The sequence below is a fragment of the Glycine max genome, chromosome 19 (assembly GCF_000004515.6).
Source record: "Glycine max cultivar Williams 82 chromosome 19, Glycine_max_v4.0, whole genome shotgun sequence".
Taxonomy (NCBI): Eukaryota; Viridiplantae; Streptophyta; class Magnoliopsida; order Fabales; family Fabaceae; genus Glycine; species Glycine max.
In genome coordinates this window covers 5,074,986-5,094,120 of record NC_038255.2, presented here as the reverse complement: position 1 = coordinate 5,094,120, position 19,135 = coordinate 5,074,986, and the positions used below count along the sequence as shown (strand labels likewise).

General features: G+C 30.5%; 1 protein-coding gene across 1 annotated transcript; it reads right to left on the bottom strand.

The window, feature by feature from the left end:
* Window positions 1-440: 440 nt before the first annotated feature.
* Window positions 441-6,821, bottom strand: LOC100777774 (GDSL esterase/lipase 7). Its single transcript, XM_003554968.5, has 5 exons — window positions 6,463-6,821; window positions 5,420-5,541; window positions 2,471-2,719; window positions 1,703-1,955; window positions 441-790 (listed from the first exon to the last, which is right to left on the bottom strand). Exons 1-5 carry the CDS (start codon window positions 6,710-6,712, stop codon window positions 576-578), a joined length of 1,089 nt encoding a protein of 362 aa, XP_003555016.2. The 5' UTR covers window positions 6,713-6,821; the 3' UTR covers window positions 441-575.
* Window positions 6,822-19,135: the final 12,314 nt, after the last annotated feature.

The window sequence follows — 19,135 nt, the reverse complement described above, 5'->3', positions numbered from 1 at the left end:
GCATATTTGTCTTCATCTATTTGTAAATCGAATGGCGAGGCAAACCAAAAGGTCTAGACTTCAGGACAAGTTACTAAAGCATGTAAAATTGTTTCCTCCTTGGGATCGCATCTTAGGCACAATGGATCCACCATAACTTTTTTTTTTTAATTAAATTATCTCGAATTAGAATGATGTCCGAATAGGCCCTCGATGCTAAGTTTTTGCACTTTGGTACTACATTCCCTTCCCAAATTGAGTTTTGTATCTCATTAGCTTGGTTCGACGAGGATTCCAAAACATTATACCTCATTCTAGCCCTTAAAACTCCTTAAATTTTAATAATAGGATTAACTAACTTTATAACATGTTTTCCTCAATTTCAACAGTGTTATTATGGTTCAATTTCTTGATCTGTACCAATAAAATCAACTCAAGAACTTCATACATCACTTATTGCAATGTAAGTAAATAATGGATATATATGGCCTCTGTTATTAATTTTTTTCCTTCACCATAATCAATATCATATATACATGATCATTATATAAACTATATGGTTCACAAATAACTAGTTAATCTTTACCGATTATCATTTACATTTTGACCAGCTCTTGAATGCTCACAGGTGTGCATACAGATCTATTATTTAGGCATCCTGATGCTATGACTGAATATACAGCTTCTGTAAGATGAAAAGCATCCCAAAAGATATGCTTGCTTGGGTTTAGGCATGGTTTTGACAATGGGATACATCCTGAAGTCCCATTTGCCCAAGTGGTGCAACACGGATTGCTTGCATCCGTTAGACCTACAAAATATACATATGATTTGTGATTGGTGCAACATTGGTATAACTTTTACTATACTTATTATAAAAATCAACAAACTTGTCATAATGTTAATTTATGATTGATTGATATTGTAAAATTACTTTATACTATAAATGCACAATCTTTAAATTTTTAACACTTAAAACATCTCCAATGCAACAACTTTCTTTGGATTCTTAAATGTGTCCCACTTATACACAACACTCATTTTTATCTTTTCCAATTTTAGTATCTCATAAGAACTCAATCTTTCCAACCCAACACCTCAACAAAATTAACTAAATGGGTCCCACTAATAAGCCTCCATCCTTATTTTATTTTTATTTTAATTATAAAAATCTATGCTTATGTGATGAGATAACCCATAATTTTTTTAGCACAGGTGCTTCTATAAGCATCGATTCTAATTTATATACTCCTAAAATGGTTAGATACACAGAAAGTTTTATGCCATTTTCTTAAATATCATGAAGGGTTTGCAATTGTGGATGATCTTTTTATTTCTCTTTATCTCTCTCTTCTTTCTTGTGACATCATATTATTTACTATACATATACTTTTCATACCTGTCATGTAGAGTAGAGGCGTCCATTAATCTTTGCTCTTGTTTTTATGTATGTACCATATATATATCATCTATTATACTTGTACTTTTCTTTCTTCTCCTGTCTTTTTTTTTCTCACCAAGTGTTAAAGAGATTGTTGGGTGTCTACCAATCATATTTTGTAAGAATAACAGAATAAGAGAGCTATGATTTTCAATTAGAAAGAGTGCAAGTATAATTAGTGTTAATCTTGAGGAGAATTTTTTGTAATTATCCTTATAGTGTTTAGAAGAAGGTAATGAGTTACTTCACACATTAACTAATATTATTGTTTGGGAATTTTACCATATTTGGATGGATTTTTTATTGCATCATAACCCAGTGAATTGGAACGACCAAGAACAAAGGTGGAGCCTGGAAGACTGGATGTCAAATTTTTCAGCATTGGAGGAAGCCTTTCATTGAAGTATGTCACCATTTGGTTTGTTTCCTCTATGCAGTCACCTTTGTGTAGATGTTTCCTTGAGACTGATGGGATGCACCCAATAGGTCCAATTTCAAACATAATTAGCTTCCTGGCTCCCAATCCGTACAATTTCTATCACAAATAACAATTTCATCAAACAATTAACACTTGAAAAATGATATCCTTATAGAAAATCAGTGGACCCAAATACCCTGTAGTCACAAAACAGTTGCAGGGTGTTGTAGTCATAATCTATGGGCTAACATTTTTTTGAGTTAAATTTTATTTAACTAATTAATATATGCATTTTGTTTTGGATGACTGAGATTTCATATAGTCACTAAAGTGATTGCAGAGAATCTTGTTCCAAAATCAATTAATATATAAGTTTGGAACATGATTGGGTGTAATCAATTTTGAACGTATTCACGTTGTCAAGATATTTGTGACTATTGAATGAAGATCGAATGAATCATATTTCAAATTTGCTTTCTAAGATTGATTTACTGAGATAAATATATGGATTGTTTTATCTTTATCTGACAGTTGTGAGTTATCGACTGTGTAAATGTATGGAAAATCTACTACAAAGAATCCAAATCCCTAAGTTTTCTTAGCAAAATTAATTTATAAAATGAATTGTTTACCTCAAATTGCTCAGAGAGCCTTTCAATGAGGAGTTTAGCAAAGGGTTGAGGCAAGTAGCGCTTGCTTGTATCATAATACTTGGTTTCAAGGTAGTTATTGATGTAGTCATTGCTCCCTATAGAGAATACATAAATAGATTTTGATAAATGCTTAGATAATTGAATCGGATTTTTTATCTTCCTGGGTAAATCCTTCTTAATTGTCCTCTGAAATAAATTAATTTGATCCCTCAAATTCAAGCATTTTCCCTACAAAATCAAGAGCATTTCTATTAGATAAATTAAAAGAACATTTAGTATGTTATTTGAAACCAAACCAAATCAAGAATTCATTAGATAAACTATGATTGTCAAAGTCTCAAAGTAAATACATTTTATTGCCAATTAACTTTGCCTCTTGTGTTCATTGTTCAATTCAAATGTTGTGTATAAGCTAGGGGGGAATTGGTAAAGGAAAAGAAGCTGACTCTTTTAGTTTGAAAATAATGACACAAAAGCCCCTGTAATTAACTTTTAGAGAATCTCCTTCTTTTGTTAAATAACTATTTATTTTTTTTAATGATTTTTCAAAATTATATTCTATCCAAAAGAAGTATGCAAAACCCTAAAAAATTCCCTTAAAAACCCAAAAAAGTTCAAGGCATACACTTAATTAAATATCATTTTATTCTTTCGTAATTGTTGACTCAACAATCTATATATCCTCTAGTTTATGGGTGCATGTGATTAGTTTTCTATTTTTTTTTCATCTTTCAATTGAAATATTCTTTAATATAAAAAATAGGATTACAAAATATTTTAACTAACTAGTAGTATCAACATGACAAGCCATATAAAATATTAAAAACTTCCAAACTAAATAAACATATAGCAAGGAAGAAAGACCTATAAAATGAATGAGAGAGAGAGGGTTAGGGAGAAAAAAAGGTTAACTATTAACTATATTATTTATCCGAAGATTTTAGAGGACAAGTGTCACTTCCTCAAGACTTTTTTCATGCTCAAATGTTTGGGAATGACTTCTTACACCCCATAAAATACTTCATGTACCTCTTTTTAATTATATATTTCGTAAATTTCCAAATTTATCCCTTTTATATGACATACTCTCTCACCCCTGCCTAAGTTATTTTTATTTATCCCTTTTATATGACATACTCTCTCACCCCTGCCTAAGTTATTTTTAGAATTATGACATTGATGTTTATTCTGAAATATCTATTTTGGAATACAAATAAAATATAATTACAAATAGGTGGTCCGTTATAATATTTTATTTTTATTGTGAAATAGATATTTTATAATATCTTTTAGAATATGTGTGCTATTTTGAAACATTTGATCCGGATAACAAAAATATTACTTCTGGATTGTCTAATCTAAAATATAGAAAATACTCAACAGTCTTACGAATTAATCAATCCGTACAACACAATGATCTAATTTAGATTGCTTGATCTAGAATTATATTAACGTAATTCCAAATTTACATTTTCGGAAGGCTAGCTCTATCAAACTTTATGTGTTCCAGATTTGTCATTATGAAAAATAACCAAATAGCAATTACGCAACACATGTTAGTTTCAGGATTTTGTAAAAAAAAAAAAAGATTTTTGAACTCAAATAATGACAATCATTTCCTAACTTACTAACATTTACTTATGTATTTTATTTATATTTATGTTATATTATATTACTGTCTATTTTTTTTAATTACAAAAATTTATATTTTATAATTTATATCTTAGATGTAATTTTGATTTCCCAATTTTTTCAATCTCTAATTTTGGCTCATCCATTTTAAAATAGAGACATTTGGTCTTTTTATTTTTAAAAATTTGTAATTTTGTTCCAATCTTTATTTTTGTTCATGCTTTATTCTTTTATTTTTTCCAATTGAACCCTAAACTATAAATATACTTTTTTAACCTACCATAAAAAATGATTTAATTAATTAAAAGGTAATAAATGAATGAAATAAATGTAGGCAAAATGAGAATGGAACAAAAATTTCAGATTTTCTAAAGTAAGGAACCAAAATTGCATATTAGATAAAATAGGAGGATCAATGTATTTAAATCTTTTATATAAATATATATGATCATAAAATATAGAACCATTGTGTTTATCTACGGGATAATTGATTTCACTTAAAATATTTAATATAATAAAATGCTTAGTATTACATAATAATGATAATTTATGAAAATTATTTTATTTGTGGTAGAAATAGTTATTCAAAATATAAAAAACACTTGAAGAAACTTAGTATTGATATTTAATAATATAAAATAAATAAGAGGGATGGGAATGAATAATTATCTAACAAAATGATTTATAAATGAAAAATCATACTATTGTCATATTAATGAAATTATAATTATATAATATCTGTTAAACAAATAATAACAAATATAGATAATTAAACACTCATTTTTTTTTTGTATTTGAACAAGTAGGAAGGCAACTAATAACAATAGGAATTGCATATTATTAGAGTGTGTTGCACAAAAGATTTCTTCACTTCCAACCTCAATCATAGAGTGAGATATATACTCGATATTATTTATGTGTAAACTAATTTAGTATTGTTTTTTTGGTGGAGTGTAAACTAATTTAGTTGTTACATTCTAACTATAATTTCATACGACTTGTTCATTAGGACAATTGACTATTATTGAAATAGAAATTTTTCACAAAATATATTCTTGAAGACTGATGAAAAACTTTAATTATGATTCAACTTTTAATTAAGAATTAATATATATTAATTTATGGTTATGATTTGTATTGATAAATTTAGTATATATATCAACTTATTATTATATACATGAATCATTTTGGAACATATGTGAAAACAAGTGTGACTCGTGCAATCACACATTTACCTTACTAGTATATATAAAAATTAAGAAAATCAGATTCGGTTGTGTGTGTCTGTATACTTACAAGCATGGACCCGGACTCTGGCAGAATTCCACATGAACCAGATGCATAATTGATTCCAGTTAATGACCTTGGACCTTTGAAACTGATGTACGGCGAAGAATATGGCAATCCAAGATATTCAGCTGTTAATATAGAAAGAAAAAAAAGAGCTTGTTTTAATCTATTAATATAATCACGAGATCATCAAAAGATGTCAAAGAGAAATTAACAAAAGATAAAATCAAGGTTTTAAATAACCGTCATGGTCACACTTGCAATTCTATGATAATCTTTTATATAAAAAAATGCAGATAAATGTTGATACGCTGACAATTGTATCACAGTAAAATCACATACAACAAAAATCTTAATGTTACTGTTACATTAATTGTGGTTGCATACCATTTTTTAAAAACTTTAGACAAATGATAAGATAGTCGCAATTTAACTAACTCAAAAAAAAACTTTGATGTTTTTGTTACAATTGTTGTCGCATACCATTTTAAACAGCAAAAGAAATAACATAATCACAATATAAGATTAAAAAATGTTGTCATTACAATTGAGTTTAACGACTGTGCACTATTAGTGTAGAAATTTTTTTCCCTGTTAACTAGTTAGAACTTAGAAATCACCATTTATATTATTTTTAAAATAATTATTATAAAATTTAACAAATTTATGATATCATACATGATAATTTATGATAGTGTGATAATCTAAAATTGTTTTACAGGATTAATACATAATTTATTCTCTCAAACAGTAAATGTTTCTAAATAACTATTTGGTTCCTATATCTTTGCAATCTTATTTTAGTTCCTATACCTAAAAATCTACTCTTTAATCTCTATATGAACAATTTTTTTATATGTTTTAATCCTTATTAGTAGTTTTCTAATAATGTAAAGTTGCCACAAAATGGTGGCCTAAGAACTAAAGCATAAAAAACTGCTTGTATAGAGATTAAAACGTAGAGCTTTTAGGTATAGAGAGACTAATACAAAAAAGTTGATACACATATAGAGATTAAATAATTAATTAAACCAAAAATAAAAAGATACCTATAAAATCGGCTACTGTTTTTCCATTAGTGAACCTTCCGGTGGAACCTTTGGGGAAATCAACCCCATAAGGCAAGTAATTGGCTTTGGCAAAAGTGGGCATAAAATTGTTATTGCCACTGTCCATCAAGGAGTCCCCAAACACGTACAATGCAGGTGCAAGGGGCATGGCACAAATGGGTGACACAATAAGGTGAAGGAAAATCAAGGAGAAAAAGATGATCACTTGTGCCATTCTCATTTTCCACATCTTCCCACAACTATACACACACACACCTAATAGTTGAAGGAAAAGTAGAAAGATGACAGAAGGTAGAATGCGTCTCTCTAGTTTGATTTTGGGAGAGATCTCGAAAGGAGAGGACCAAACACATGAGATTTATAGGCAGGGTGGATGCAAAAGAAGTGCGCCTGGCTCATTGTGCCGGTTTCGTGACATATATCATGTGTTTGAGCAAAATATCTGGATCAAATCAAGGGAGAAGAAATTAAGGTTAAAGCATGATGCATGTCATGGTTTAGGTGAGTTGGCATTTGGCAATGCAATGACGTGTGGTCTTCTTTGCACCAGGTGTAAAGTAATAAATTCAAATATAGATTATTTATGGAGAAAGTGTTATATACTTCCAGACCATCATAAATCATGATCCATATCAATCTTCATGCTATTATATATATATATATAAAGTGAATATTATTTTATTGCGTGTGTGGATTAACATTTTAACACAACAAACTCATATTTTACATTTATATTGTGTATCTTTATTTATTTTTAACGTAAAAATTTGGACTTGTGTGATTCTACAAAAAATGTCTAAAGATATTATTAGATTCTTACCTATATATAGAAATATTATTATATAGAGTCAGGTCACCACATACTTATAGTCCAAATCAATTTTCACGCAATATATAATTGAGATTTTCAATTCACAAGAAAAGTCAATAACACTTAATTAGATGTCATGTAGAGATTGGTTGAAATCATGATAATATGAATTATTTACTTTATATACTTCTAGACCATCATGTATCATGGTCCATATCAATCTTCACACTATTATATATATATATATATAATCATTAGTGAATATTATTTTGTTGCATGTGTGGATTAACATTCTAACACAACACACTCACATTTTACATGTATATTGTGCATCTTTACTTATTTGTAAGTAAAAATTTGGAATTGTGTGATTCTACAAAAAGTGACCAAAGACATTATTAGATTCTTACCTATATATGGAAATATTATTATATAGCATCAGATCACCATATGCTTATGATCTAAATCAATTTTCACGCAACATATAATTGAGATTTTCAATTCACAAGAAAAGTCGATAACACTTAATTAGATGTCATGTAAAGATTGGTTGAAATCATGATAATATGAATTATTTACTTTATATACTTCCAGACCGTCATGTATCATGGTCCATATCAATCTTCACGTTATTTTATATATATATATATATATATATATATATATATATATAACCATTAGTGAATATTGTTTTGTTGCGTGTGTGGATTAACATTCTAACACAACACACTCACATTTTACATGTATATTGTGCATCTTTACTTATTTGTAACGTAAAAATTTGGAATTGCGTGATCCTACAAAAAGTGTCCAGAGACATTATTAGATTCTTACCTATATATGGAAATATTATTATATAGAGTCAGATCACCACATGCTTATGATCTAAATCAATTTTCACGCAACATATAATTGAGATTTTCAATTCACAAGAAAAGTCGATAACACTTAATTAGATGTCATGTAAAGATTGGTTGAAATCATGATAATATGAATTATTTACTTTATATACTTCCAGACCGTCATGTATCATGGTCCATATCAATCTTCACGTTATTTTTATATATATATATATATATATATATATATATATATATATATATATATATATATATATATATATATATATAACCATTAGTGAATATTGTTTTGTTGCGTGTGTGGATTAACATTCTAACACAACACACTCACATTTTACATGTATATTGTGCATCTTTACTTATTTGTAACGTAAAAATTTAGAATTGCGTGATCTTACAAAAAGTGTCCAGAAATATTATTATATTCTTACCTATATATGGAAATATTATTATATAGAGTCAGATCACCACATGCTTATGATCCAAATCAATTTTCACGCAACATATAATTGAGATTTTCAATTTACAAGAAAAGTCGATAACACTTAATTAGATGTCATGTAGAGATTGATTGAAATCATGATAATATGAATTATTTACTTTATATACTTCCAAACTGTCATGTATCATGGTCCATATCAATCTTCACGCTATTATATATATATATATATATATATATATATATATATAACCATTAGCGAATATTGTTTTGTTGCGTGTGTGGATTAACATTCTAACACAACAAACTCACATTTTACATGTATATTGTGTATCTTTACTTATTTGTAACGTAAAAATTTGGAATTGTGTGATTCTAAAAAAGTGTTCAAAGACATTGTTAGATTCTTACCTATATATGAAAATATTATTATATAGAGTCAGATCATCACATGCTTATGGTCCAAATTAATTTTCACGCAACATGTAATTGAGATTTTCAATTCACAAGAAAAGTCGATAACACTTAATTAAATATCATATAGAGATTGGTTGAAATCATGATAATATGAATTATTTACTTTTTCTTTTGATAAATTCAATATTAATTTATGAAAGTATGTATGTAATATGTTTATACATGCATTGGTGAATCTTATACCACGTGTTCGGACCAATGTTGTAACACAATGAATATGTATTATTACAGGTAACTTTTGTGTCATTACTTATTACTTAAGTGGAAAATTGGATTTGCATGGACCTAGAAGGCCGAACCAAACACATTGTTAGATTATGTACAATTTTCAACTTAATTTGTTTTACCAATATTAAATTACTGTATTTTAAAATTTTGTAAATTTAGCTTTTTTATACTTAAGCAAATGGAGTTGAGCCAATTTAAGAACATAAAATTGAGATCTTTAATTTACAAGAAATGTCAAAAACACTTAATTAGTTATCACATAGAGATAAGAACCATAGTAATGAAAGACCATGTAATAACATCTGTTATTCATGGGTTGTTAATATTTACTACTTTTATGAATATGCGTGAACAAAAAACACTAGTATGAGAGGTCGAGGGAAAGCAAGACCGATACACCAAGGAGGGCTAAGGGAGAAAGACTGGGGTGGGTTGAGGGAGAACAAGAGAATCTCAATATTTTATTTCTCAAAATTCCTAGAAAATTTCAATGAACACGACATCTTGAAAGTGTTTGCGAGGTAGGGCAAAGTATGGGAGGTCTTCTTCGCACCAAGAAGGGACAATGGCAGTAATAGATATGGCGCTACAACAACTGGTGATCCCTCTTATGCAAATGTACTACAACAACTGGTGATGAAAGAAAAAATGATCTGGCAAAGGAAACAACATGAAGAAAGACAAAGGGAATATGGGGTTTGGTCGGGCATGGATCTCATATTGTGGAGGAAAGAAAAAAGAAGTGGCTAGAACATTGTTGGGAGGGTCGGTTAAGGGATCTTTCGCTATTTGATAGGCTCCAGGAGATTCTAATTTTCGACAACTTAAGATAGGTGAAACTAAGCTACATGGGAGATGACATGGTGCTGCTACAAGGTCTTTCTGATGAGAGTGTGGAGGAGAGAAATAACAATAGGCTTTCATGGATTCATTGTTTGGGGATACCACTACAAGTTTGGGGAAGCGATTGCTTTTCCAAAGTTGTGAACATATACAAAACTTTTGTCAAAGCAGCTAAAGAAACTGAGATATTGGAGCATATTGAATTTGCAAGGCTCTTGATTAGAGTATCATCATTGTCTTTCATTAACAGGTGTGACAAAATCAGAATAAACAACATAATATGTTGGATCAAGGAGATGGAGGATACAAGGGGAAAAAAGACCTCTGTAACTGCTGGAGATGGGAGAATCATGAAAACTCCATAAAGGATGGGTCTATGGGGAGCGACATTGGTATGGAACAAGCTTTGCCTTGTTTGGATTTTGCTGGAGTGCACGAATGAGATGAAGAAGGAGTGGTAGAATAAACGTCGACCATCAAAGTGAGGAGAAGGAGGTGATAGAGAGCACACCGATTGAAAATTTTGAAAATTCAAAATGTTTCCCTGAGGATAATACACAGTGGGTAGGATAAAGCGGAAAAGAGAAACTGACATCACATGTAAGAAGCAGTTGGCATGGCAAAGAAAGCTTAATTGGCACAAAAAAGCCCATAAAGGGGCCCATTCTACAACTATGGTCGATAAATGTGACGAAGCTAGTATTGAAGTAGGATCTAGAGTGAGCCAAGACAGTCTAGATAATGCCACGGGTAAGTTGGGAACGGGCTTGCTCTTACTCTTGACCCAATAAAGTATTAGTGCAACTTACAAGGGCCTGGTTGACGATTTACACGAGCCAATTGAGCTGAAGAAAATAAAGAAGGGACAACAGACTGGAAAACCTAAGAGAATCAGACCAACACCAATCACTAATACCTTTTTCCTCTCTACTGGTTTTCCCTCATACTATAAGCAACACGATGGCGTCTACAACCTTTTTATTTCCAACTTTAGGAGACGTATGGATAAGGTTGAAAGCATAATTGTTAACTCGTTGGTAAGTACACCAAATTTGTCACAAGTAATAAAGTACTCGGAAGTCCCAGTGTCGAATCGACATGTACTTTGTTTGTATTTAGATTGATGCAAACCCAATTTACAAGCAAGAGATAAGGAATTTAAAATAATAGGAGATAAAATAAAAATTTAAAAATAAACATAGAGGATAAAAAGATAAAAGATTTAAATTAAAAGATGATAAAGATAAAGATAAAAATAGAAGATAAAAAAGATAAGATAAAAAAGTAAAAGATAAGAAAAATAAAAGATTAAGATTAAGATAAAGAAAGATAAATTCAGAATGTGATAATGTTAGGAGCTAGTCTGCCTTATTTGCTAAGATGTATTATTTTATCTTTTCCTACCCACATCTATTAGAATACTTGCCCTTGATGTCTCACGATGAAAAACTTATTTTACCTATCTATCTCCCAACTGCCTTTGCAAAGACTCAATAGATAAAATGCATGAAGTTCTATTTCTAGATGTTTGCTTTGATGCATGAGTATAATGCAATCACTCTATGTCTAGCAATGATTTTATTAAGATACTCTTTCCTTTTAGTTCTATTAGAAATTACCCTCTGTCAAGTGACTAATTCTTAAAACTGATGCATATAAGACCTTTCTTGTATTCCTATCAAGGATTATTCTCTGTCGAGCACCCAACCCCTATAGATGATATGCAAGAATGAATGATACATGAAATTAAAATAAGAAAGGATAATAGGAAAGAAAACCCTTGTTTGCATTGATAAATATGAAGTGTACAATACATCTTTTGGCTTTTTAGGCCTGCCAAATCCTAACTAAGTGTTTAGTCTCTTATAGCCATAAGGGACCTTACACTTGAAAAGGGGTTTAGAAATTGATGGAAGAGAAGAGATGAAAAAAGGACATAAAAAGAAAGATTTCCCCTACTAGAGATACTCAAGCTTAGGATGTAATCATTAGAAAGCTTTGAGTCTCCGGGGTGGTGTCTTTTCTCCTTGGCTTGACTCTTTATAGTTGCTGGAGTGAACTTGGGTCTAATACCAAAAATCTTCCTTATTCATATTTTTGATATTTTTTGGATCTTTTTCGCTTTTAATCTCTCCTTTTCATATTTGCAAGCCATAAATAAGAAAAATATCAATTCCTAACATTTAAGCAAAAAATAACTGCTAAATAAATATTTTTAAAGATATTTTCAACATATTTTTATTATAAAAATAGCTCATATTTAGCAATTATCAAATCTCTCAAGAAGGACAAAGATCAAGTGAAGAGAAGAAATGGGTAACTAAAGGGGGACTTCACATACCTTCTATTCTACTAGAAGACTATGTCTTGGCAGAGAAGGTTATGCATCGTTCATTCCTTGCAACTCAGGAGGTTAATGATAAAGCTCAAGCGTTTGGAAGTAAGTGTGTCTCTGACTATGGCATTGCTAATTGCAATTGACTATTTAGTTGTAAAGAGAATATAGATGAAGCAGGAAAGTTATGGAATCTAGGTGTGAAACTAGGGATGTCATACAATGGGGAGGGGAAAATATGATTGATAAAATTAACAAGATGGAAAAAAGAGTGAAGAATGGATTGAAGGAAGTTAGGAGGAGACATGAGGAGGGGGTTAGGATTGTGGACTTATGAAGATGTTTTGTTATAATGTATGGGGGCAAAAGAAATACTGATGTGGAGAATATCGATGTTCATATGGTTATTGTCTATGTATAATCTCCTTGTGAATTGAGGAGCAAAAGAAATTTTCGGGAGGACCTTTTGAACATAAAAAAGGAATAGTAATATGGAGAATTGGTGCATCATTGGCGACTTCAATGGTGTTAGAAAGTTGGAGGAAATAATTGGTGGGGAAGGTGTGAATGGAATTGAAGGAAGGGGTGAGATTAGAGACTTTAACAAGTTTATTGAAGATATAAAGGTTGATTGCCTACCTTTTGATTGGGAAGAAATTCACTTGGTGTAGGCCTAATGGGCTAGCACAAAGTAAGATTGACAGGGTGATGGTCTCAAAGGAATGACTTATTTCTTGGCTAGATTATGCTTAATATACCCTAGAGAGGAATATCTCGGATCATTGCCCTTATTGGTGAAGAGCTCCAACATCAATTTGGGACCTAAACCATTTAGGGCTTTGGATTGTTGGTTCTTAAACAACAATTTCAAGTTATTTGTTAAGGAGGAATGGGGGAAGTTGTGTGTTGTTGCCTATGTTTTGAAAGAAAAATTGAAATATTTAAAAATGTGCTTGAAAAAGTGGAATAAGGAATATTTTGGTAATGTGTGGAAGAAGCAAAGTCTAATCTCTCAACTTTTGAAGTAGAAGAGGACACTCAAGCCTTAAGTTTGGCAGAGATTTCAAGAAAGAGGGAGCTATAAGAGGAATTTTGGACATTGGCTAGGTGTAAATAATCTTTATTGAGGCAAAAGTCAAGAACAAAATGGTTATGTGATGGTGACAAAAATTCAAAATTTTTTCATATTATGGTGAATTGGGGGAGAAAAAAGCACTTTAAATGGACTCTTTGTGGATGGGGTGTGGATGAGCCTAGAAAAGTGAAGGATGAGGTTCTAAAATTTTACCAAAGAAGGTTCTTGGAGGTGGAGGAGGAGAGACCTCTTTTAGATGGTGTGAGATTTAATATGATTTCCCATGAGGATAACACTTTTCTTATGGGAAAATTTAGTTTGGAGGAGGTTAAAGGGGTGGTGTGGGAATATGATAGTAATAAATGTCCTAGGCTGGATGGGTTTAATTTTAAATTCATAAAGACATTTTGGGATTTGTTAGGAGTGGACTTTATGAGATTTGTTGAGGAATTCCATGCAAATGGGATCATCCCAAGATGATGCAACTCATATTTAATCTCTCTCATCCCCAAAGTCGGCATACCTAGAAATTTGAGGGATTTTAGACCAATATTTCTTGTAGGGTGTATGTAGAAAGTATTGGCTAAAATCCTTTCAAATAGGACAAAGAGGGTTTTAAATAAAGTGGTGGATAGAAGACAAAGTGCTTTTTTGAGTGGTAGATCTCTTGCGCAATGTGTGCTTCTGACCAATGAGGTTGTTCATGAGGCCAAGAGGAAAAGAAAGAGTTATCTTATATTTAAAGTTTATTATGAGAAAACATTTGACTCGGTGAATTGGAAGTTCTTGTTCTATATCCTTAGAAGATTGGGCTTCAATGAGAAATGGGTTCTTTGGATAAAAGCATATTTGGGAAGTAGTTATACCTCTATCTTGGTAAATGAGAGCCCCATACATGAATTTACCATATCTATAGGGTTGAGACAAGGGGATCCCCTTCTTCTTTTTAATGTGGTGGTGGAGGGTCTATGTGGTCTTATGAGGGAGACTATCGAGAAGGAGCTTTTCACAAGTTTCTTGATGGGTGAGAATAATGTTCAAGTGAATCTTCTTCATTTTGCGGATGACACTCTCTTTATTGGAGAAGCTACTTGGACCAATGTTGTGGTAATCAAAAGCATTTTAAGGTGCTTTGAATTGGCTTTGGGACTAAAGGTGAATTTCTTCAAGAGTAACTTTGATGCTTTTGGTGTGGATTCCTCATTGGTGGAGAGGTTTGTGGATTATTTAAATTGTAAGTTGCTATCTCTTCCCTTCACATATCTTGGTTTACCAATTGGGGGCAACCGTAGATGCCAGCTTTTTTGGAAGCCTATTCTTAATAAGTTTTCAAAAAAGCATTCTAAATGGACACGAGGATCACTCTTATAAATTTCATTCTCTCTTCCTTGCCTTTGTTTTTCCTATCCTTTTTCAAATTGCTTTGCATTGTGAGAAAGAATGAGGCCATACAAAGAAACTTTTTTGGGGGTTATGAGGAAGGTAGAAGGAAGGCCTCTTGGGTTTCATGGGCCAATATTTGTAGAACAAAAAAACAAAGGGGGTTGAGTATAAAGAATTCAATTAGAACTGTTTAATGTGGCCCTTCTAGCTAAATGGAGGTGGGAACTTTGCAAGGAGGAGGGACAATTTTTATGGTTCCATATATTGATATCAAAGTATGGGGTTGGAGGGGTTTGATGATTGAAGGTGTCCATACATCTTCTTCCACTTGGTGGAGGGACTTGTGTAGGGTATGCGGGGGACAAAACAAGTCCCTATGGTTCAATGAGTGTGTTGAGTGGAAAGTGGGGAGAGGGGACAGAATATTTATTTGGCATGATATATGGAATGGGCATGACTCATTAGTGCATGTCTTTCCTCTAGACTTTTTCTAAACTCCAATCAAAAGGAGGAGTTGGTTAAAAACATGGCTGTATGGAATGGGGATGCGTGAGAATGGGATTTTTGGTGGAGAAAGTGGTTTAGTTGGGAATTACCCATGGTGGAAGCTTTTAACAATTCTTTGTCTAGTAGGAGGCTATTTAGGATGGATGATGATAGATGGGTATGGAAAAAATGACAACAATAATGGCTGCTATTCCATGAAATCTGCGTACACAACTCTCACCAATTCCCTCACAGATATCCTGCATAACAGCAAGTTCAGTCTTATTTGGAACTTGCACATTCCTCCGAAAGTGAGCGTATTTTTTTGGAGGATTTTAAGGTCTGCACTTCCCACCATAGACAATTTAAAAAAGAGGAGTATTTTGGTGCCTAACTATGACTACATGTGTCCTTTATGTGGGGTGGATGAAGAATCACTAGACCATGTTCTACTATGGTATGATGCAATATGGTGTATTTGGCTGGAATGTTATTCATGGTTCAACTTTTCTATGGCTTTTCCAGAATCAATTCAACAACATTTTTGTCAGCATGTGCTCATATCAAGTTCGATGGATGAGAATAGTAAGTGGAGAGTTCTCTGGTGTGCTATTTCTTGGGTTCTATGGAACTGGCGGAACAACATCACTTTCAGAGACAAGGTGTTCTATAAGGATAAAATTCTGCATGACATTTTATATCAAAGCTGGTCTTGGCTAAGAGCTTTTGATAAAAAATTCTGTTACTCTTTCTTGCAATGGGAAGCTAATACTGTGGAGTTTATCATAGATTAAATGGGTTGTGCGTGTTTCTTGGTTACTGCACTGTGGAATTATGCAGTTCGGTTAAAAGGGTTTTTCTTTCTGTAAAAAAGGGTCTGTGTATAAGTTTGGTATCTTCCTATATACCCTAATTGTATATGGAAAGATTATAGAAGACTACACCAACACTTACATAGCTTTTTTGCTGGTAAACTCTTCGTTGCGCTTTCTTGTTAGCATTGAAGCACATTGTACGGCCAATTTACCATTTGAGCGTAATTTTTTTTTCCGAATTTATCAAATTACAGTCTTTTTAATTATTACTATCTTGGGATAAGTCGTTAACATGTATAACGATTTTCGAGTTAAAAGTGATAACTTGTGACTGTTTTTTAACAAGTCTTAAACTTTTTTATTACTTTAGTTTTTTTTTTAAAAAAAAATTTTACTACTTTAAAGTCGTAAAATAAATTTCGACTTTAAAGTTGTAATTATGTTTTTAAAAAATAACTAAAGTTGTAAAAAAAGTTTACAATTTAGTCAAAAAGAAAAAGAAGAAGACAATGTAAAGGATGTTACTATTTCCTATTCATAAGTCATAACACTTATTACATTTTACCCAAAATAAATAATAATTCAAAAACAATCCTCGTAAATTTAGAAAAAAAATTACACCCGAACTGTAAATTGGCCCACGTTGTACTCTGGATTTTGGCACCTTTGGTGCTTCGATTAATATATATTTGCTTATTTTTTTTAAAAAAAAGAACATGCGTGAACATAGATGTATATCTACACCTGCATAAGTGATTATTCTTCTACCGAGTGTCTAGACCAGTAGTGTTATTATGTTATGATGCAATAGATCCAAATTTTTACATGTACCTTTTGCGTCTCTATTCATTTTTAACGTGAAAATTCGGACTTACGTGAAACTACAATGTGTATCCAAACAAACTATGATTAAGTATAATTTTAATCTTTGAAATTCTCTTAACCAATATTAAGTTACACGATTTTTAATCTAAGTATTTTTTTATTTTCTTTTCTACCCAAGCTAATAAAGTTGAGCATCGATTTAAAATTTTAGCTTAAATAATAATTTGATCACTATAAAATATCTTATTTTTTATTTGTCCATTAAAATTTTTTTTGGTTAATTTTAGTCCTGTAAAATTTCAATTCTTTATTTTATTTTAATTCATGCTATCAAGTAATAATGTTAGCTCAACAATATTTACAATCTATTAATCTCTCATTTCATCAAAGAGTTTATTTATGTAAGTTTTCTGGTAAATTGGATTTTTAATTCCTCACCAGACTACCCTAACATGTGACTTAATTAGAAACACAATTTTCATTAAAATAATTACACCTGACGGTTGAAATGGGTTGAAAATAAGATTTTATATAAGATTTAAAAAAACACTACGAAAATAAGACTAACAAATATAAGGACATAAAATAAGTGTTTACAACTTCAACAATTTTAAATAATATTTCAAAATATAAAATGTGTATGACAAAAATATATTTCTAGTATAGATATATGTTATTTTAGAAATACATTTTTAAAAAGGAAAAGAAATTCTAAGGAGTGTACTCCTATAAGAAAAAAAGGAATATAATGAATAATTAAGTGGTAGAAAATGAATTTACGAGTATACTTAACAAATATGTGGGTAGTGTAGATAGCAGGTGCCTTTTTTTATTTTGCTTAAAAAAGGGGAGCCCAACCCATTATTTTGTACCACGTACTTAAGATACTATTACGGAAATTACTTCCTGCATGCTTCTTGCACTTAATTTGGAATATAAAATTACATTTTAGAATAATTTTTCTGGGATGTAAAAATGTACATTTTGAAAAGGTTATTCCAGAATGTAATTTTACATTTTAGAATAGGTGTTTTTGAAGTTTAAAAAGGTGTAGGAAGCAACATTGGAAGGAGCGCGAAGCAATTGCCTACTATCACATGTACAGAAAAAATGAAAATGAAGAGACCCGTGACAAAATCTACGTGTTCAAGTTTTAACCAATGTAAAATATTACACTTGTAGGCTTATAAATATGAATAACTATATTGGAGAAAAATGATTTTGCACTGAAATATTATAAAATAGTTTTATACAATTATTCAATCACAACACATTATATATATTAAGTTTATTATTTTTTAAAATAACTTTTTTAAAATAATTTAAATGATATTTTATAACTAAATAATAATATAAATTTAGTTTATACTGTCAGTATATAAATACTAAATCATATATTATTTTTTATAAAAAAAATTATATATTAAGGGGATGATAATTTTTTTAATACATACTAAATCATATATTATTTTTTATAAAAAAAATTATATATTAATTTGAGTCTTCTCAAATAGACGTAATTTAAGGGGATAATAGTTTTTTTAATACACATGTTTTCTTTATTTGTAATACTTGAACTAATTAAGATACTTTAAAATAATTTAAACATTAGTTATTAACACTGCACTTTTTAAAATGCATCATGCTCGGTAGAGAATCTTAGCATGAACTTAAAATAGGGCCATTTAGAGTTCTTTGGTATATATTTATTTTTCATATGTTATATGCTTTTGCGTTTCTGTTTATTTTTGCAATTTCTACTATTTTGATTTATTTTATTAATGAATATATTGTGGAAAATTTTATTCCGTACATATATACATGATATCAAAGGCATAATATTATGTTTCAAATATACAATTATATATGAGAATTTTATTCATCATTATATTATATCTTGATCTTGAAATGCATAATATGATTTATTCTCATATGATTAAGTTTTATGTCTAAGTGATCTTTATAATTTTGATTAATTATGGATTAACCACAACATCTATAATTTATTAAAATTATATATTAAGTTGTTTTAAAGATTATATAAGGAATTAAGCATAATATATTGATTAATTGTA